This window comes from Notolepis coatsorum, assembly GCF_963971535.1.
Source record: "Notolepis coatsorum genome assembly, chromosome: 10".
NCBI classification, from domain to species: Eukaryota; Metazoa; Chordata; class Actinopteri; order Aulopiformes; family Paralepididae; genus Notolepis; species Notolepis coatsorum.
Window position 1 is genome coordinate 77,624,099 of NC_140174.1, and position 20,167 is coordinate 77,644,265.

A 20,167-nucleotide genomic window follows, 5' to 3' on the forward strand; every position below is an offset into this window, starting at 1 on the left:
GTAATGGTCTTTGACTGGGACCAACCATCGCGCAAACAGTGGATTGTCGAGCCAGTTCTCGTTAAATTGGCACTTAGTTTCCCATATTAACGAGTGTAAATGCTAAACTAAACTAAACGTAACGTTAGCGTTATCGCTTCGCCTTGCTAACGTTAGCTAGACTCCGTTGCTGAAATGGTTCCCCGGCCAACACATTACAGAAGGAGTTGTGTTGGTTCCGCCCCATTCCGGTCTGCGTGATTCTACAATGAAAAGTCAAACTTTATCTCCCGTTATAGTTTTCCCCCAGATTTCATAATAAAACATAAGATGACATGGGATTTTATCTTTCCTTTCTATGGCATTTTTAAGACCTCTGAAAATGGATTTAAGACATTTTAAGACAAACTAAGGCCTTAATAATTGATAAACAAATTTAAGACCTTTTAAGACTTTTTAAGGATCCGCGGACACCCTGAGTGTAAGAGGCTTGGTGCACTATAGGTTTTAAACTATAGTTTTAAACTCAAAGAGAGGTGACTACAATCTTCAGATCAGAAGATTCATGTACATACAGTGATATTGACGGCCTTCAGACTGTCTGACTGACATGATATGCGACCTTGGGTGTCATGAAAGGCTGAAAGGCGCTATACAAATTTGATCTATTATTATTATTATTATTAGTATTATTATTATTATTATTATTATTATTATTATTATTATTATTATTATTATTATTATTATTATTATTATTAGTATTATTAGTATTATTAGTATTATTAGTATTATTATTATTATTATTATTAGTTTTATTATTATTTATTATTATTATTATTTATTATTATTATTATTATTATTATTATTATTATTATTATTATTATTATTATTATTATTATTATTATTATTATTATTATTATTATTATTATTATTATTATTATTATTATTATTATTATTATTATTATTATTATTATTATTATTATTATTATTATTATTATTATTATTATTATTATTATTATTATTATTATTATTATTATTATTATTATTATTATTATTATTATTATTATTATTATTATTATTATTATTATTATTATTATTATTATTATTATTATTATTATTATTATTATTATTATTATTATTATTATTATTATTATTATTATTATTATTATTATTATTATTATTATTATTATTATTATTATTATTATTATTATTATTATTATAATTATATAGTGAAGCCAGCTTCAGGGTCCTGGAAACAGAAACTAGAGCATGGACTAAATCAATGTGCACAGAATCATAATGGAGGATAAGAAAATATATTTCTGTTGAATATCTTATTTATTTTAGGTAAATGTTTTATCCATGAATGTAAATCTATTAAAACACATCCCTTATTGGTGTTTTTTATGAGAGAAGTAGCACTGTACTGCAAATCACTGAAATATGAAAAAGAAAACGGCAACAGAAACTACTGAACATTATTGTTGCCTTAGAATTATTAGATTATTATTAGAGGAGATGCCTTCAAAATTATTTAGTTTTATTTTATTAGGTTATCATTGCCTATAAATATAAATGCCTATCCACCTGGTCCATTAACCTGTGAGAAGGTAAAATCCATTCCCAAACGATATATTATTACACCCATGTCCTCGTGATTGGAATTTAGACAGAGTCTACAATATCTTGTTGACAGAGCACAGCCGTCGTCACCATCCAAACACTGACTCATCACCTCCCATGTCCTCTCACTCACCTTGTGGAACCTCTTTGACCACGTCCAACGGATCACTGGTCAGCAGCGGAGAGCTGAAGTTCCGCTTGAAAGCTCCCGACTGGCAGGGCAGGAGAGATGCCGGCGGGGTGGAAGGAGGGAGGAGGAGGAGGAGGTGAGGGGCAGGAGAGATGCCGGCGGGGTGGAAGGAGGGAGGAGGAGGAGGAGGCGAGGGGTAGGAGAGAGAGAAGGATGAATGCAACTTGAGCGGACGAATCCTGAAAAAATTGCAAAGGCCAGGTTTCCCCCCCCCCCCCCCCCCCGCAGTAGTAAGACAATAGCATTGTGACTTTCCTTGGGAAGGGTGTGTGTGAGTGTGAGTGTGAGTGAGTGTGTGTGTGTGTGTGTGTGTGTGTGTGTGTGTGTGTGTGTGTGTGTGTGTGTGTGTGTGTGTGTGTGTGTGTGGGTGTCTGTGTGTGTGTGTGTGTGTGTGTGCGTGCGTGCGTGCGTGCGTGTGTGGTGTGTGTGTGTGCAGTACACTACAGTAGTATGTCTGGCAAGTGGCTCTGTTAGCCTCAGACTGTCTGGAAAGGAGATTGTTGAAAAGTTATTTTGTGGTCACGAGTAACTAAACATTTAGGCTTTTCCAGTAAAGAAGAAGACACTCTATTTGCAAAGAACATCCACACATAGCAGGGATGTATCCTCTAGTCTGCACTGAACCCATCCTAAGTATTTAGGAGCAGTGGGAAGCCATGGTTGCTGTAATGGAGACCTGTGGACCAGTTCTAATGTCAGGGTCAAGGGTCTAGGGCCATGGCAGGAGTATGTACCTAGCATGTGAAGGATGTCTATGTTTTTCAAGGTGTATATAATGTATATATATCGGTGGGTGACAGCATCTACTCAGACGGATCTATAGATCTTAAAAGTAGGGCAGCCAGTGCTGTGTCTCCACGGTAGCAAGCAGGGTGTGTGGCTTTGAGGTCGTTCGGCAGCTCGCTAACATAAACACTGATAAGGACTGAGAGAGAGAAGTATGGAGAGTTTGACATCAATAGAACAGACGTTTAGGTCGCTTTCACATATAGTTTTGGTGGACTCGGTGCGGTTCTGGGGGTGAAGTTGCAACATTGTTGCATTCTTCATTTGGTTCGCCTGCGTTCACATAGAGAAATCTGTCAGCGCACCGAGACCTTCTGAACAATGTCACGCGGTCGAAAAGGGCGCTTGTCTATTGGACAGTGGAAATGTGTGTGTGGCTGCAAGCCGTGTGTGCGCGCGTGCGTGTGTGTGGACTGTCTGCGAGCCCTCAGATCAGCGGAGCGAGTTTTGACATGGCATTGATCCATTGTTCTATTGAAGCACATTACCACCATCCTCTCGCTAAACAACTTGTAGACCAATAATAATATAATAATAATAATAATAATAATAATAATAATAATAGTATTGACGTGGCATTGATCCATTATTAATGCCGTGCGCCTCGGTAGTAATAATAATAAGCTGCGTTTTTCTTCCTTCTTCCCAAGATGCACAGTTAGATATATAGATATATATATAGATAGATAGATAGATAGATAGATATATAGATAGATAGATAGATAGATAGATAGATAGATAGATAGATAGATAGATAGATAGATAGATAGATAGATAGATAGATAGATAGATAGATAGATAGATAGATAGATAGATAGATAGATAGATAGATAGATAGATTAGATGCAGTGTGCTTGTTTTGCAGTGAGTGCTGCAAGCAGTGGTAATAATAATCACTTCCTATATTTGGTCCGCTGAAGCCGAACCGAGACCTACGTTTTCAGGCGGACTAGAGTTCGCCTGCTTGGTCCGCGGACCGAGTTCGACGCGCATTCACACAGACCCGAAAAACCGGACTATCGAATTCTGGTCCGAAAGTCCGGACCAAACAGCCCCTGTGTGAAAGCGACCTTAGTGTGTGTTAAAGGTGAACAGCAGTTGTCATGACAGCGTGTCACATAGGAACGAGAAGAGGGGCTGGGCCTGTCGTTGCTATGGCGAGAATAATATAATGTGAGTGTCTTCCGGGTGTAAGTTAGACTGAGCTACGACACACAGATGAGAAGCGTTGGTCAGAGACTTTGAAATGGCTCCCTCCTCCCCTCACAAAGGGGGGGGGGGGGGGCAGCAATGGAGAAGATGACACATCATCACTAGCAGATATGGTGGTTGGCTACGGCAAGGCCCAGTATAATCGGACTAATGACAGAAGACGGAGAGAAGAGAATTAAGACTGAACAATGACAATACAGAACTGGTTTACATCTGATGACGAGGCTAGGTTTATGAAAATAAACATGATGATCTGAGGAAAGAGATCAAGTTGCAGTGTCGTTTCTTATGACTATGGATGTACTATCAGGGGTTGCAAGAAAAACACAACGCACAACAGAGAGAGAGAGACGAAGGAGATGATGAGATGAGATTGGCTGATATATCCAACACATGTCTTTTAAGGTGTTAAGTTAACATCACAAATACACAGGCTGGTCCAGACAACAGTGAAAGTGATGGAGGGTGAGGGAGCATCACTGACCTCTCCCCCCATGTCATGTATTCAGAATACAAACTGTTCCCATCAGGTAGATGCTACAGGGTTCCAATTAAATAAAGGAAAACATAACTGGATATAACAACTCTTTCATCTCTCTATCAGTGAATCTCCTAAACTCGGGACATGAGGAGGGTGTATGCACATATTTGAATGTACCAGTCTGTTACTGCACTACAATTGTATGCACTTTTATGTGGCAGCCTTTATGGCCAAGACAAAATGTCCCTAGTGGCAATTCAAGTAATGTTGAATGTTGTATCTAGACTTACTTCCACTCTGATGAAAGCTCTGTAGTCACTAAAGTTTGTCTTAGCCTCAGTGGTTATTAATATCCTCGTTAGCAGCCACCTACGGTATGGTAAATAAAGGCATTTTTACTTTTTTCATTTTGAATACAGCAACCTCTTCCACTGAGCACTTAAAAGAACAGTGCTCCAGCTTCCTGACATTTCTCCAATACCTATTTAGACTGCAGGACAAGAATGAGTTGAGTCATTGTGGTCTTTTCAGGAGACTAAATTTAGGATTTGTTTTATTTGTCACATCACAGCAGGAGAGTGAACTCATTATTTAGCTCTCTCGACCTCGCAGCAGAAACCACAAAAAACTATGCAAATACATTGATATTGATATTGAGTTATAATACAGTGGGCTACGATTAAAATACAATAGTCAGTATATTGTGTGTGCAACAAATAGCTCTGAAATGTTATACAGTGATCACAGTGTGTCAGTAGTGTGTGCAAAGTGCATGTGTGCATGTAGGTTGCTTGCATTGTTTGTTTGTGTTCTGTGTGCATAGTTATGTCTTTGTGGGTATGTGTGGCTCATGGTAGACAGGTTATTAATGTCCGTTAATGTTCATGAGTCTGATTGCCTGGTGGGGAAAAACTGTCCCAGAGTCTGCTGGTCCGGGCCTGGAGGTTGATTGATGTACCGTTTGCCGGATGGCATCAGCTGAGACAGTTTGTGGTTGGGGTGGTTGGGGTCTTTGATAACCCTGCAGGCTTTTCTGACACACACACGTCTGTTGTATATATCCTGGATGGAGGGAAGCTCACATCTACTGATGTTCTGGGCTGTCCTCATGACCCTCTGTAGCACTTTGTGGCTGAGGGCAGAGCAGTTTCCATACCAGGCGGTGATGCATCCAGTCAGGATGCTCTCGTTGTGCCTCTGTAAAAGGCCTGTAGCATCATAGGTCCCATGCTGATCATCTTCAGCCGCCTGATGTCCGACATCTCCGCCTGGATGACGACCAACCACCTCAAACTGAACCTAAGCTAAACAGAATTGCTCCACCTGCCGGCCAAATCCTCCCCCCTGACCGACCTTTCCATCACAGTCGAGAATGCAGCTGTGACCGCGTCCCCGACCGCCAAGAACCTTGGTGTTGTCCTCGACAACCAGTTGAACTTCTCTGCTCACATCGCAGCGACAACCAGAACCTGCCGATTCCTCCTGAGCAACGTCAGAAGGATCCGCCCCTTCCTGACAAAAGAAGCCACCCAACTCCTCGTCCAATCAACAGTCATCTCATCTCCCGCCTCGACTACTGCAACGCGGCCACTGCCACTAAGCCTCTTCAACTCATTCAGAACACAGTGGCCCGCCTGATCTCAAACCTACCGAAGTCGGCCCATGTCACCCCACTTCTTAGGGACCTGCACTGGCTCCCCATTGCTGCACGAATCCGCTTCAAGGCCCTCGACCTAGCATACCGTGCGGCAAAGGGAACCGCTCCCGCCTACCTCCGGTCAATGGTCTCTAACTACACACCCTCAAGATCCCTACGCTCTGCATCTTCTGGCCACCTCAGACCTACTCCTATCCAAGCTCCGGGAGGGTCATCAAAGAGAAGTTGCCTATTCTCAGTCCTTGCCCCACAATGGTGGAATGAACTACCCACCCCAGTTAGGACAGCCGAAACACGTCCAATCTTTCGCCGTCGACTAAAGACGCACTTCTTCAACCATTATCTGAATTTTTGCTTTTTAAAGAAAAAAAATATCTAACCCTAACTAACCGTACTGTCATGCACTTGTCCTAATAAACTAACCTACACTGTAGCACTCAACACTTTGATGAACATTGTTGCTCAGCTGATAGAGTTGTGCCCTTCCTGATGGCTTGTCGTACAGAACTTGTAAGTCGCTTTGGATAAAAGCGTCAGCTAAACGACTAAATGTAAATGTAAATGATGTGGAAGAGGCACTGCTGTGTCTTCTTCACCACGTGGCTGGAGTGTTCATCCCAGGTGAACTTAAAGCTGCTAACTCTCTCCACACTGGTTGTTGATGTTGATGGCGTCCAGCCTCTCTTCTCCCCTCCTGTAGTCTTAAACCAGCTCTTTGGTCTTATCGATGTTTATAGAGAGGTTGTTCACCCGGCACCACTGTGCCTGGTTATTGACCTGTCTCCTGTGGGCTGTCTCGTCATTGTTGGTAATTGTCATTTGGAATTCTGTTTTTGGAATTCTAGAACTCAATATTCTCAACATTCTAATCACACCAGCAGTTAGAGCACTCACTCGCTTTTTTAAACAGTACCAATTAGGAATTAATTCCATCACATATTCCCCTGAATCAAACCTTTGGCCTTCCATTTATAAGACTCTTAATACAAAGCAACCATACATATATTTAGATATGTATTTGCATAATGATATTTATTATACCCACTTGTTATCATATCCATGACCACGACTCATTGTGGGCCTTCGTTTGCCTTCAAGCAAACACTCAATCAAACAACCCCATGTGGTCTGATGATCTGTAGTCATCAGCACAAAAGGTCTATCACTGTCAAACTGTAGACGTTCAGCCAAACACACCAGAGACAGAGGCTTTGATGCGTGGCTGCTTCATTTAGCTTCAGAGAACCATGACTCATCAAGCTAGCAGACAAAGTGTTGTTTTTGCCAAGTGAGAGTTTGTCTTGTAATTGTTCCACAAATAGAAACGGTGCATAAATATAGAATAATTTCCATTTCATTTTATTCTGTTTCTGTGTGGTAGCCTGATTGGTAGGTAGTGAAGGTGTCATCTTTGATGTGTGGATAATCAGGACAGTACAAATGAGTGTTGAAGTTGAAGTACTTTCTGAAAAACTGAAAGCTCAAGTTTATCAAGATACAACTTCAATTTCCAGGGTCATAAATCACTGTGGCGGCCGCATATCCTTCACAATCAGATTTGGCCCTTTTTCACTCGGCCAGACACTCAGAAATAATGAATGTGGGCCGCGCTACAGTGAGCCTTTGATAAATGACATGATAGTGTCACCGACTGTGAACGATGGCTCATACGGGCAATATTGGTGCAACGTTTTCATTTTCATCATTCATGACACACGTTCACCTTGATGAGTCCATGGAGAGATAACCTCTGATGTCTTAAGACTCAATGAAACAGCGCTTAGAAGGTGATTTGATTTAATGAAACAGGATGTCGGGGTGGGACTTGACGTCCTATAGGGACCTTGTTAGCTGAAGATATGTACAAAATGTATAGTGACATTGATGTTGGCCTTCAATTGATGAGGACCAATGGGAATAATGTTTTCCATGACAGTATGGGAGAAGTGGGATCATTGTAAAATGTATGATTATATATATTAGGCTAGATGAGATTTTTAGATGGAAAGCACTATGACCGGCAATGTCACTAACTCGCTCACTCGCTCACTCATTCAGTTATTCAATAATTCACTCACAATTAGCCAATCTGCCCCTAGTGGCTACTAATACCTCAGTACCTACACAATCAGACAGAAGCTACTAATACTGCTACCCCTCAGTACCTACACAATAAGATAAAGATAAAATAAGATATTTTCGTATTGATTCCCTTGGGGAAATGCGGGCGTCATAGCAGCATGGGGGAGGGGGGATGGGTGGTACAGGTATGGGCATGGTAATAGTAGAAAGACATAAATATAGGCAAACAAATTTCTAAAATGTAATCAACAGTTATATTATACATTACAATAAATATGGGCAATAAAGAATTCAAATCTGAATATATACTATGAATAAGGTAAAGTAAACAGTATACACAGGTGCAGTATACACAAGGTACAAAGAAGAAAGATTTAACTGTCCCAAGCTTTCTGAAAATGCCTTGATATCTTTACCGAACTCTCCAGAAGATATGCGGTACGAATGATGATGTTTATGACTGAGTTAGTGCTCGGTAGCTCTGCTTATGGTCCGAGCCGGCGAATTAATTGGCCGTGCCCTCTCTTCGTCTTAATTCTCCTTTGTTCCTTCATATGAAGTGATGCCTCTGCATTATGCGTTTTGTTTTATTTGTGCCATGTTTATGATTTGGAAATATGTGCTCAATGTTAGCGTGAGCCTACTATATGGCTTCATTAATGTTACATGCTGTTGTGTTTACATTCTGTATGTCGTAGAGAAATGCGTCACTTCCGGTAGCGCCTACGTGCGTACGTCACGTTAATACCGTGAATAATTCATAGTAGAGATTTATCAGAATTAAAGATTTAAAGCCTTCGGTGCCGCCTGTAAATTTCAGGCTACAAACTTTTCTTTTCTTTTTCTTTCTCTAGAATACAGACAGAGCTTTGAGTTTATAGTGAATTCCCATAGACATGCCAGGTACTGCTGGGACATGCTGGGATTTAGTTTTGTGTTGTCATGTATTTATGTTATCTGTTGTGTGTGTGTACTTGAATCAAGGCCAGATTAAGACTTCAGAGGCCCCTGGGCCAGATTCTTGTGGAGGCCCCCCCACACACACATACACGTGCATGCACGCACAGTGGCGTTTTTATATGTCACTTTAAAAAATATATAGAATATTTAGAAGTGATGGGCTCTGAGGGCCAAGCTAAAAGGACTTTGATCACCCCTGCCCACTTTGACAACCTAGGATGGCTTAGAGTAGACGACAGAGTACAGCAACTTGCAATGGGCCTGGGCCCTCATTCATCAACGTGACGTAGAAAATGTTATATTTCCACACGTAAGCACAGAATTTAGAATGCGTGCACGCACAAAAGAAACGGGATTTACCACACGTGCGTATTGATTGATTGAATTGATTGAAAACTTTATTAACAGATTGCAGAATGGGTACAATACAGTACAGCTCAATACACACAATTGTTAAGGGGATGCAGACCAGAGAAAGACTTTCGTCTTGTTTACACCAGGGTCCCCCATTTTCAATTCATCAGGACATATATGACATACATGACATACAGATAGTCAGTACTGCTACATCTATACATTTATGACATACCAGATTTGCAAATACAGTACTGTTTGTGATACAGAAGGAGTCAAGAAAAGGGAGTATATACATTTGATGTAGAAACTGTACATTGGAGGAGGTTGGGTGGGGGGGGTTGGGTACACTGGGATATTGACAACCATACTGGGTAATTTACATTGGAGGTGGTTGGGGGGGGGGGGGGGGGGGGCACACTGTATAAACAAGCAAAACTGTACATTGAGGGGGGGGAGACTCTGTACAAACAAACAAAATTGTACATTGGACTATTGACAAAACCATACTAGGTAAATGACTGTACATTGGAGGGGGTTGGGTTAGGATATTTACAGGGGCCAGTGTTGAATTGCAGTCTCCCGTAGGTGTCTCTTGAGAGAGGTTTTGAAAGTGGGTAGTGATCCACATTCCTTTACAGCTTTGGGTAGGGCGTTCCACATTGATGTGGCATAATTGCGAAACGTGTTTAGTCCCTTATTTGAGCCGAATCTGGGTTTAACATGATTTGTGGAGCTCCCTCTGGTGTTGTGATCGTGGTATTCACTGACCTTTGGGAAGTATTTTGCCATGTACATGGGTACCTTGGTCGTGTAGTGTATCTTGTAGACCAGGCCCATTGCAAGTTGCTGTACTCTGTCATCTACTCTAAGCCATCCTAGGTTGTCAAAGTGGGCAGGGGTGAGGTGGGTTCTAGGAGTAAGGTCAAGCAGTAGTCTGACCAGTTTGTTTTGAGATGTTTGTAATTTTGTTTTTAGCGCCTTTGAGGTGCTTTGGTACCATGAGGTGCAAGCATAGTCGTAGTACCCCTGAATGAGTGCTCCTGCCAGAGTCTTCAGGGTATTCTTGTTTACCAGAGAGGAGATCCGGTACAAGAACCGAGTTCGTTGGTTGACTTTTTTTATTACATTGGATGCCATTTTGTCACAGGAGAGATTAGCCTCTAGGATGGAACCCAGGTAGGTAATTTCATCTTTCCTTGTGACAATATTGTCACCCACTGTAACTGAGAAGCCGTCGGTCTTGCTGAGTTTGTTATTTGAACCGAAGAGAATGGACTCTGTTTTGCCCATGTGTAATGATAGTTTGTTATCAGCGAGCCATATGCAGATTCTGCCTAGTTCCGAGCTGAGGGTTTTTTCAACCTGTAACTTGTTCTTGTCAGAGACCAGCAGGGCTGAGTCGTCCGCAAACAGGAACAAGTTGCAGTCACAAGCTGACGACATGTCATTTGCATAAATTAGGAACAGTAGCGGTCCTAGTATGCTTCCTTGTGGAACACCACAGCTCACTGTGAGAGGGGGGGATAGGGTACCGTTTACCTCCACCATCTGTTCCCTCCCCTCAAGGTAGGATTGCATCCAGCTCACTGATAGACTATCAAAACCAATTGCTTTTAGCTTGTCAATCAGAATGGAGTGATTGACCGTGTCAAAGGCCTTTTGTAGGTCCAGCATGACCATGCCGCAGTATTTGCCTGCGTACGCAGGTTCTACGCACACCTGTCATGATAAATATCACCTTGGCCTGCAGGCTTGTGCACACTTTCACGTATTTGCATACCAAAACCGCCCCGATGAACCATATACGGTAATGGACACCCCCATGAAATGTGGAAGAATGGACTAAACCGAGGGTGTTGTACACTGTCGGATATTATATCTATTAACTTCCTAAAAGACCATTGCTGCCTGGACATCGCAAACACTAATAAAGACCATTAACCACTGTTTTGCCGTTGCCCGTTAGTGTCATTAATGCATGCTGGAATAAGAATGCCTTTCTTAATTTATTTTTAATATTAATAATTATTATAATACAATAAAAGACAGCTCCGTCTTTTAATACACATATATTGTACAGTAACGTCAAATAAATACTACAGTCCCCGCTGAAATAAAGGTTCTGCACGCACATACCAGCAGTGATCTACAGCATAAAAGATAGCCACTTTATAATACTATTCTGAGTAGATAATTCATCTGTATCGCAACAGAGTCACGGATCTGGTCGGGGCAGGTAGCATTATGTCGGGAAAATCCTTATGAAATAAACAAAAGTGAATTAAAGAATTTAAAAACAAAGTTTAGCATATTAAATCGTTTTATAAGCTTTCTGAGTAGATAATTCATCTGTATCGCAACAGAGTCACGGATCTGGTCGGGGCAGGTAGCATTATGTCGGGAACATCTTTATGAAATAAACAAAAGTGAATTAAGGAATTTAAAACGAAGTTTAGCATATTAAATCGTTTTATAAGCTTATAGCTTTTTTCGTGTTGATTTGAGAAGGGTCCAGCTGCAGAGCCGGAGAGCAACTCTCAGGGCCAAGATAGCACTTATACTATTTTGAGAGAGACAGCAGAGAGACAGACAGCAGAGAGACAGACAGACAGACAGACACTGTTCCACAGTGTGTGTGTATGTGTGTGTGTGTGTGTGTGTGTGTGTGTGTGTGTGTGTGTGTGTGTGTGTGTGTGTGTGTGTGTGTGTGTGTGTGTGTGTGTGTGTGTGTGTGTGTGTGCGTGTGTGTGTGCGTGTGTGTGACTACTAGTCTAATGGTAGAGACTCAGCCCCCCCCCCCCCCCCCCCCCCCCCCCTCTGGACCACCTCCTAGTAGAGACGACTCTAGGAAGAAGACGAAGATGAGGATTAAGGCGAGACACTGCAGGTGAATAGGCAAATATACTTTTTTTGTTGATTTTGAAATTTTGTTATATTTTGCTTCCTAAACATGTCTTCTATGAAACTAGTGACAATAAAACGTCAATAACACACATTTAGTTGTTCATTTTACTTCATTTTGCCTTATTGCATCCATAAATGTCCACATATTTAATGGAGAAGTGCCTCATTTGCATATATAAACATACATTTCAGAAAACTTGTCTCTACTAGGAGGTGGTCCAGAGGGGGGGGGTCTCTACTGGGAGGTGGTCCAGAGGGGGGGGGGGGTCTCTACTAGGAGACTAGTGGTCACACACACACACTGTGGAACAGTGTCTATCTGTCTGTCTGTCTGTCTCTCTGCTGTCTGTCTCTCCGGCTCTGCAGCTGGACCTTCTCAAATAAGCACGGAAAAGCTTTTAAGCTCATAGCTCCAATTTGGGTCCCAAATTGCGGTACAAATGAAGGAGGTGTCTCGGGTAGTGGACTCTAGTTAATATTATGTTCTCTCTGCAATTAGACTGCCCCTCATTCATTCTTCATCCCCATCTGATGCTATCTCTGAAAACAGTTCCTGCGAGCGCAGTCAGTGCACCCGATAACGCTATATATATAAACCTGCATTCATTCGGAGAGAAAGACCTATTCCACATGCTATTTAGGGTTTGACAATAATTACACTAATATCGCTATTTCACAATGAACTATAATGAATTACGGGGGTCATACAGAACACGTCAGTCAAGATTATTTCCGCGTTGAAACTAATGCATGCAACTGATCTATGCCGTCCGTCTGCAGTCCCCATATTCTACCACTGGGCGTCAGCTACGCATGCTCCGAGCTGTGCGTAAATATAAGCACGAAGTCAAGTTCAAGTTGAAATTGATGAATCCCACACTTTGCTTAGAAATGGTCGTACGCACAGGTTAAGCACATATCTGTGCGTAAGTCACGTTGATGAATGAGGGCCCTGGTCTACAAGATACACTACACGACCAAGGTACCCATGTACATGTCAAAATACTTCCCAAAGGTCAGTGAATACCACAATCACAACACCAGAGGGAGCTCCACAAATCATGTTAAACCCAGATTCGGCTCAAACAAGGGACTAAACACGTTTCGCAATTATGCCACATCAATGTGGAACGCCCTACCCAAAGCTGTAAAGGAATGTGAATCACTACCCACTTTCAAAAACACTCTCAAAGAACACCTACGGGAGACTGCAATTCGAAACTGGCCCCTGTAAATGTCCTAACACAACCCCCTCCAATGTACAGTAAATGACCAAGTATGGTTTTGTCAATATTCCAATGTGCAGTGTTGCTTGTACAGTTGTACAGTGTCACCCACCCACCCACCCCTCCCACCCACCGAACCACCTCCAATGTACAGTCCCCCCCACCCCCCCAACCCCACCCCACCTACCCAACCTCCTCCAATGTACAGTTTCTACGTCAAATGTATATACTCTCTTTTCTGGACTCTTTTCGTATCACAAACAGTACTGTATTTGCAAATCTGGTATGTCATAAATGTATAGATGTAGCACTACTGTCTATCTGTATGTCATGTATGTCATATGTTATGATGAATTGAAAATGGGGGACCCTGATGTAAACAAGACGAAAGTCTTTCTCTGGTCTGCATCCCCTTAACAATTATTGAGCTGTACTGTACTGTACTGTACTGTACTGTACTGTACCAATTCTACAATCTGTTAATAACGTTTTCAATCAATCAATCAAGAAGAGAAAAGAAACACATCATGTTTAAATGGCGCCATCCTCAGGAAAAAAAAAACATGCACACACTTTGGAGACAAGAATATAATATTAGAATAGTAAGCTTACTTTTACGTGAATGTCAATTTAAATTATAATTAGGGAAGGGAGGGGGTTGAAATGTGTTTTTGTCCTGTGTTACTGTCTGTGAATGAATGAATGAATGAAAATTGTATTTAACAGATTGCAGAATGGGTACAAATAATACAGTACGGCTCAATACACACAATTGTTAAGGGGATGCAGACCAGAGAAAGACGTTTGTCTTGTTTACATCAGGGTCCCCCATTTTCAATTCATAGTGACATGTATGACATGCACAACATATATGACATCATGACATTTATGGCATAGGAACATACATGACATACAGGTATATAGTACTGTTACATTTGTGACATATATGATATGCAAATATACAGTAGTGTTACCCATAGATCCTGACAGAGAGTATATACATATGATGGGGAGGGGACTGTACATTAGGAGGGGGTGGGTGGGTGGGAGAGAAATATACATACGGTGGGGAGAGAATATATACATTACATACGGTGGGGAGGGGACTGTCTATTAGGTGGGGGTGGGGCTGTATGTATGTATGTATGTATGTATGTATGTATGTATGTATGTATGTATGTATGTATGTATGTATGTATGTATGTATGTATGTATGTATGTATGTATGTATGTATGTATGTATGTATGTATGTATGTATGTATGTATGTATGTATGTATGTATGTATGTATGTATGTATGTATGTATGTATCTATAAAAGAAAGAAAATACAATAGAAATATTGACTGGCGTTTCTTAGGCGACTCTTTCGAAGTTGGTTAAGGTTAGAGTATGGAATCAGGGGTGGTGTTCTATCGCCGTGCTCTAAGACAAACTCTAACCTTAACCAACTTTGAAAGAGTGCCTAAGCTTAACCGGTGAAAGAAAGAGGCGTCACACGATTGGCGCTACCAGAAACGTCAGTGGCCAATCAGAGCGCAGAGCGCGAACGCGGAACTGGAAATCCGTTGGTAAAAGTATTCAGGCGTTGGGGCTGGGATGTGGAGATGCAAGTTTTGACTTTTTATTGCTGTTTTTACCTCAAACGGAAAACTTCAAACTCTTATGAAGAGGAGAAAAAATACTCAAGATTAGCCACTTGCAGACGGCAGGGTGTGACGTACTGTATATTTTAGTTGATGAAATATTTTTGTTGACTAAATATTTTAGTTGATGAAATATGTTTTCATTTCAGTGTCACAGTATGACATCGATCTCCAAAATAAGAAAAAAATTTAAATAAAATGTGGGGCCTCTAGTGACGAGGGGCCTCCAAATAATTCAAAATAAAAGTAAAAAAAAAATAAACAAATTGGGACCTCTAGTGATGGGGGGCCTCCAAAAAAAATAAAGTAAAAGTAAAAAAAAGAATAATAATAATTTGGGGCCTCTAGTGACGAGGGGCCTCCAAAAGTCCTTGAGTGACAAGGGGCCTCCAAATTTTTTTTAAATTAAAGTTAAAAAAATAATAATACAAATTTGGGGCCTCATGTGACGAGGGGCCTCCAAAAGGCATCTAGTGACGAGGGGCATCCAAAAAAAATAAAAATATATATTTTTTTAAATATATATATTTTTTTGATGCCCCTCATCACTAGAGGCCCACGGGCCGCGGCCCTGACTTGAATGTATGTCGCTCTCCTGCTCCCTGCCCATTATCCATTGTTCCTCCTTGCACAAGATTATATATCCCGTTGTTTTTATTTTATTTTCTTTTTTCTTTTAATACAACTCTGGTATGATGAATACTTCTAAAGGTTTAAATGTTATCCATCTGAATATAAGGAGTCTGTACCCCAAAATTGATCTACTTAGAGCTTGGCTTGTCTACAATAATCCCAGTGTAATTACTGTGTCTGAGACGTGGTTGCATAGTTCAATCTCTGACAATGAGGTTGAACTTGACAACTATGTTCTGTACAGAGCTGATAGGGGTACTAGAGGTGGAGGAGTGGCTACATATGTCAAATCAAACCTGACATCTGAGCTCCTCAGGCCAAGGGTAAACCCTATACATTTTGAGTGTCTTTTTATTAAAATTTCTTTTCATGAAAATAAACAGTTGACCATAGGCAATATTTATAGACCTCCTGATTCCCCCTCTGAATCTACAAATGACATATTATCCACCATTAACTCTTTAGATCGTCCAAATGAAATTATTATCTTGGGTGACTTTAACATCAACTGGCTAGATCGATCTAGTAATGCTCGAAACCTATTTGGCAGTGTTAACTTAACTCAACTCATTAGTGAGCCTACTAGAGTTGATACTAGATCCAAGTCCCTGCTAGATTGGATTCTCGTCTCACACCCGGACAGAATTTCAAACTCTGGTGTGTTACCTGATAGTTTCAGCGGCCATTCTATAATCTTCTGCATTTGGAAGATAAAGTTACCACGTTTACCACCAAAATTTATCAGGATAAGACAATGTAGGAATTTGAATATTGAGCACTTTATTCAAGATATAACATCTATAAATTGGGACAGGTTTAAATTAATTCCATTTGTTGAAGATGCATGGAATTTCTTCTACACTGAGCTTACTAATGTTATTGACCATCATGCTCCCTGGAAGACGCTCAAAGTCAAGGGTAGACACTTGCCCTGGATTAATAGTGAACTTATAAATCTGTATAAACAAAGAGATAAGGCTTGGGAAAAGCATCGTCTGACAAAGGATTCTGCCGACTTCATTGCATATAAACAAATACGGAACTTATGTACAACTAAAACGAGAAATGCTAAATCCAACTATTTCAAAGATTGTTTAAGCAATGATTTTAGCAATCCAAAACAGTTTTGGAAGAGAATCAACAGTATTACTAAGAAGTCATCTATAAATCCCACTCATATTAGAATTAATAATGAAGTTGTCAATGATCCCTCCTCAATTGCACTTGCCTTTAATCAGCACTTTAATTCTGTCTGCAGACTCAAATTTAATGACCCCTCATATTCCGATGTGCCTCTTAATAACACCAGATGCAACAGCTCTTTTTCCTTTGGAAGTATCCGTCCGCTTGATGTTCAGAAGGTCATTGATGAATTAATATTGGGTACTAGCTGTGGTTCAGATGGTATGGAGATCAAATTCATCAAACTTGCATCTCATGTATTATCATATCCTTCGTCTGATTTATTTAATTTATCTTTAACAACTAATGAAACTCCTTTAAGCTGGAAATGTGCAAAAGTCATTCCATTGCATAAAGGTGGTGATCCTTCTGATCTCAATAATTATAGACCAATTTCAATTATTAATAGTATAGCAAAAGTCTTTGAAAATTTTTTTTTTTTATCAATTATCCCATTATGTTAATGAATCTCATATTTTATCACCATGCCAATCTGGTTTCAGGCCACACTACTCCACAACTACAGCCCTTCTGAAGTTGACCAATGATGTTCACTCAGCAATGGACAATAACATGGTTACTGGTGCAATATTTATAGATCTCACAAAGGCTTTTGATTTGGTTGATCATTATCTTCTTCTTGACAAACTGTGTGCTATTGGTGTCTCTAATAATTCTTTACTTTGGTTCAATTCATATCTCCACCATAGACGCCAGTGTGTATCATATCAGGGTAAACAGTCTGATTTTTTGATTATGGATAAAGGTGTTCCTCAAGGTTAATCTTTTAGATGATGCTCCTCTTGATAATGTCGATGAATATAAGTACCTGGGTCTTTGGCTTGATTCTCAACTCACCTTCAAGTCACATATTGATGCTGTGATGAAGAAAACAAATTGTAGCCTGAGAATATTGTATCGTTCTATTAACTGTTTTTCTCTTCAGGTTAGGAAAATAATCATTATACAGCTGGTACTTCCAATAATGGATTACGCAGACATAGTCTATCAAAACAGCACACTAACAAATCTCCGTCCTTTAAATGTTACTTATAATAGTGTTTGCAGATTTATATTGAGGTGTCCTTATAGAACCCATCACTGTCTTATGTTTGAGTCGTTAAACTGGCTTTCTCCCCAATTCAGAAGACATTTTCATTGGTTGCCTTTTGTTTACTTTACTTTTGTATTTACTTTAATTATCCCCCCTATCTAAAGCAGTTCTTAACACCATATAGTTCAACTTATAATTTAAGACACACGGATCTTCCTTTCTTTAGTATACCTCGAACCATCAAAGCTATCGGTCGACTTGCCTTTAAATATAAAGCACCAGCTGATTGGAACAAACTGCCTAGTTCACTCAGATCTCTTACTTCTTACCGGTTATTCAAGATATCTTTGTTCACTCATCTACAGACTACTTGCACCTGTTATTGATTTACTGTGTTAGGGCTTACATGTCATTTACAGATCAAATTATAATTTTGTACGTGTTTTATAAGGGAACATATATATATTGGTGATCCTCTTGGGAGGAATCAGGGTGGACTGTGGGGGTGAGCTTGGGAGAGCGTCTGTCAGTGTATAAGTGCATTTGTTGTCCTGTTTTTTGTTTTGTTATGTATTGTATTGTATGTTTTGTATCCTATGTTAAGGACCCCCTCGAAAACGAGATAGCATATCTCAAGGGGTTTATCCTTCCAATAAATACATTTCAAATATGTACTCTAACATGGCATGATATACGCCATACGTTATAGTCCGTGCAGGTTAGGTGGTAAGGGTGGGAGTCAGACACACTTAGTGATCATGTCACAGACCCTGCCTGCCTCCCTCTCTCTCTCTCTCTCTCTCTCTCTCTCTCTCTCTCTCTCTCTCTCTCTCTCTCTCTCTCTCTCTCTCTCTCTCTCTCTCCCAATGTATACCTTTTCCTGTATTAACACTTTGAGTGCCACGAGGTGGCGCCAGAGTTAGCGCTTCAATGCCACCATCGGCGCCAATGTTAAGCTTAATATCGCCTAATCTATGTTTTAAATTATGGCTATGTGTCTAATATGCCCATCGCTTATCAAAGAATCCTTTTCCAGTCAGTGCTGTCAAGGCAGATTGGTTTTTTATCGCTTCATTTCCGTTTGAGAGCATTTTGAAAAGCACCCGTTTTGAGGTAAAAAACTGTTCATTCTAGAGTAGACCATTCTATGATAATCGTCTTTTACTGGAATATTCCAGAACGTTGATATTTGTCGGCCTATTTATGAATTGTTTTCAAATAAACGCTAGATCAATATTATACGTGCACGCAAGCACATTCGAGCCACGCACGGATAATCGCCGTGTTCATTTCCTCTTGGACTTTTACAGTGAAACCGAAAGAGCCCATTTCACAAAACAGCTTATATCTTCATCAAAATTAGTCTGATTATCCTAACACTGCATAGATTCCTTACCTGACATCAGATGGTATCCAACTGGTGTATTCCAATTCCTGATCAGCATTAGAAAAAATCGATAAGTGTATGGATCCAACGTGTGTACAGTGTAGTACATGATTCCGCGGGTCTCAGAGGCTCCAGAATGAACTGTGATAACCCCGACTGCATCAGTGGACTGGAAAATGTGGCGTACAGGATTTTTTCCCCCATCCATTTTCATTGAGTCCATTCCAAAATCCCTTATGTCATCTGGGAGACGATAGGGGGCGCTTTTTTCCACATCTGATCGCCGGCGGCGCTCGGGTATACTAGGGTAGGCTCGCGTGATGCAATATGATTTCAGATCGCTAAAAAAAAAAAAAAAAAAATCCGAGAAATCTCGTGAGTGGCTTTCAACATAACTATCGGAAACCTGAGATATCTCGTTAGTGGCAGTGAAAGTGTTAATCTGAACTGCAGTAGAGTACAGGGGAGTACACTCTAGGGCCGAAGTGCCGGTCATGTAATGCGTGGTCCACATTTTAAATTTTTGATTTCTTTTTTTATTCACCTTTTATTTGACAAAAAGTGATGTTTGGTGAAAGTTAGATTTGCACTTTATTAATCCCAATAGGGCAATTCATTCTTGTTTGATGATCAAGAGGCTTGTTTTATTTGTTTTAAGTGAAGATTGGTGAAAGTTAGGTTTGCACTTCAATCCCAATAGGGAAATTCATCTTGGTTTGATGATTTTTTTGTGTAAAATAAAAACAAAGGTTATTTGAATGATTTCCTATGCGTTTCTAGTTTTCAGGAGAAAAAAATCGATTAAAATC

General features: G+C 40.3%; 1 protein-coding gene across 1 annotated transcript in view; it reads right to left on the reverse strand.

The window, feature by feature from the left end:
* LOC311236030 (SH3 and cysteine-rich domain-containing protein 2-like) overlaps positions 1-20,167 on the reverse strand; it is a gene marked incomplete at both ends in the record, with an annotated part of 395,651 nt that overhangs the window by 104,431 nt on the left and 271,053 nt on the right. Inside the window, one exon of the mRNA XM_084323611.1 lies at positions 1,736-1,814. Coding sequence (XP_084179737.1) covers positions 1,736-1,814 — 79 coding nt within the window. The remainder of the gene's footprint in view (positions 1-1,735; positions 1,815-20,167) is intronic.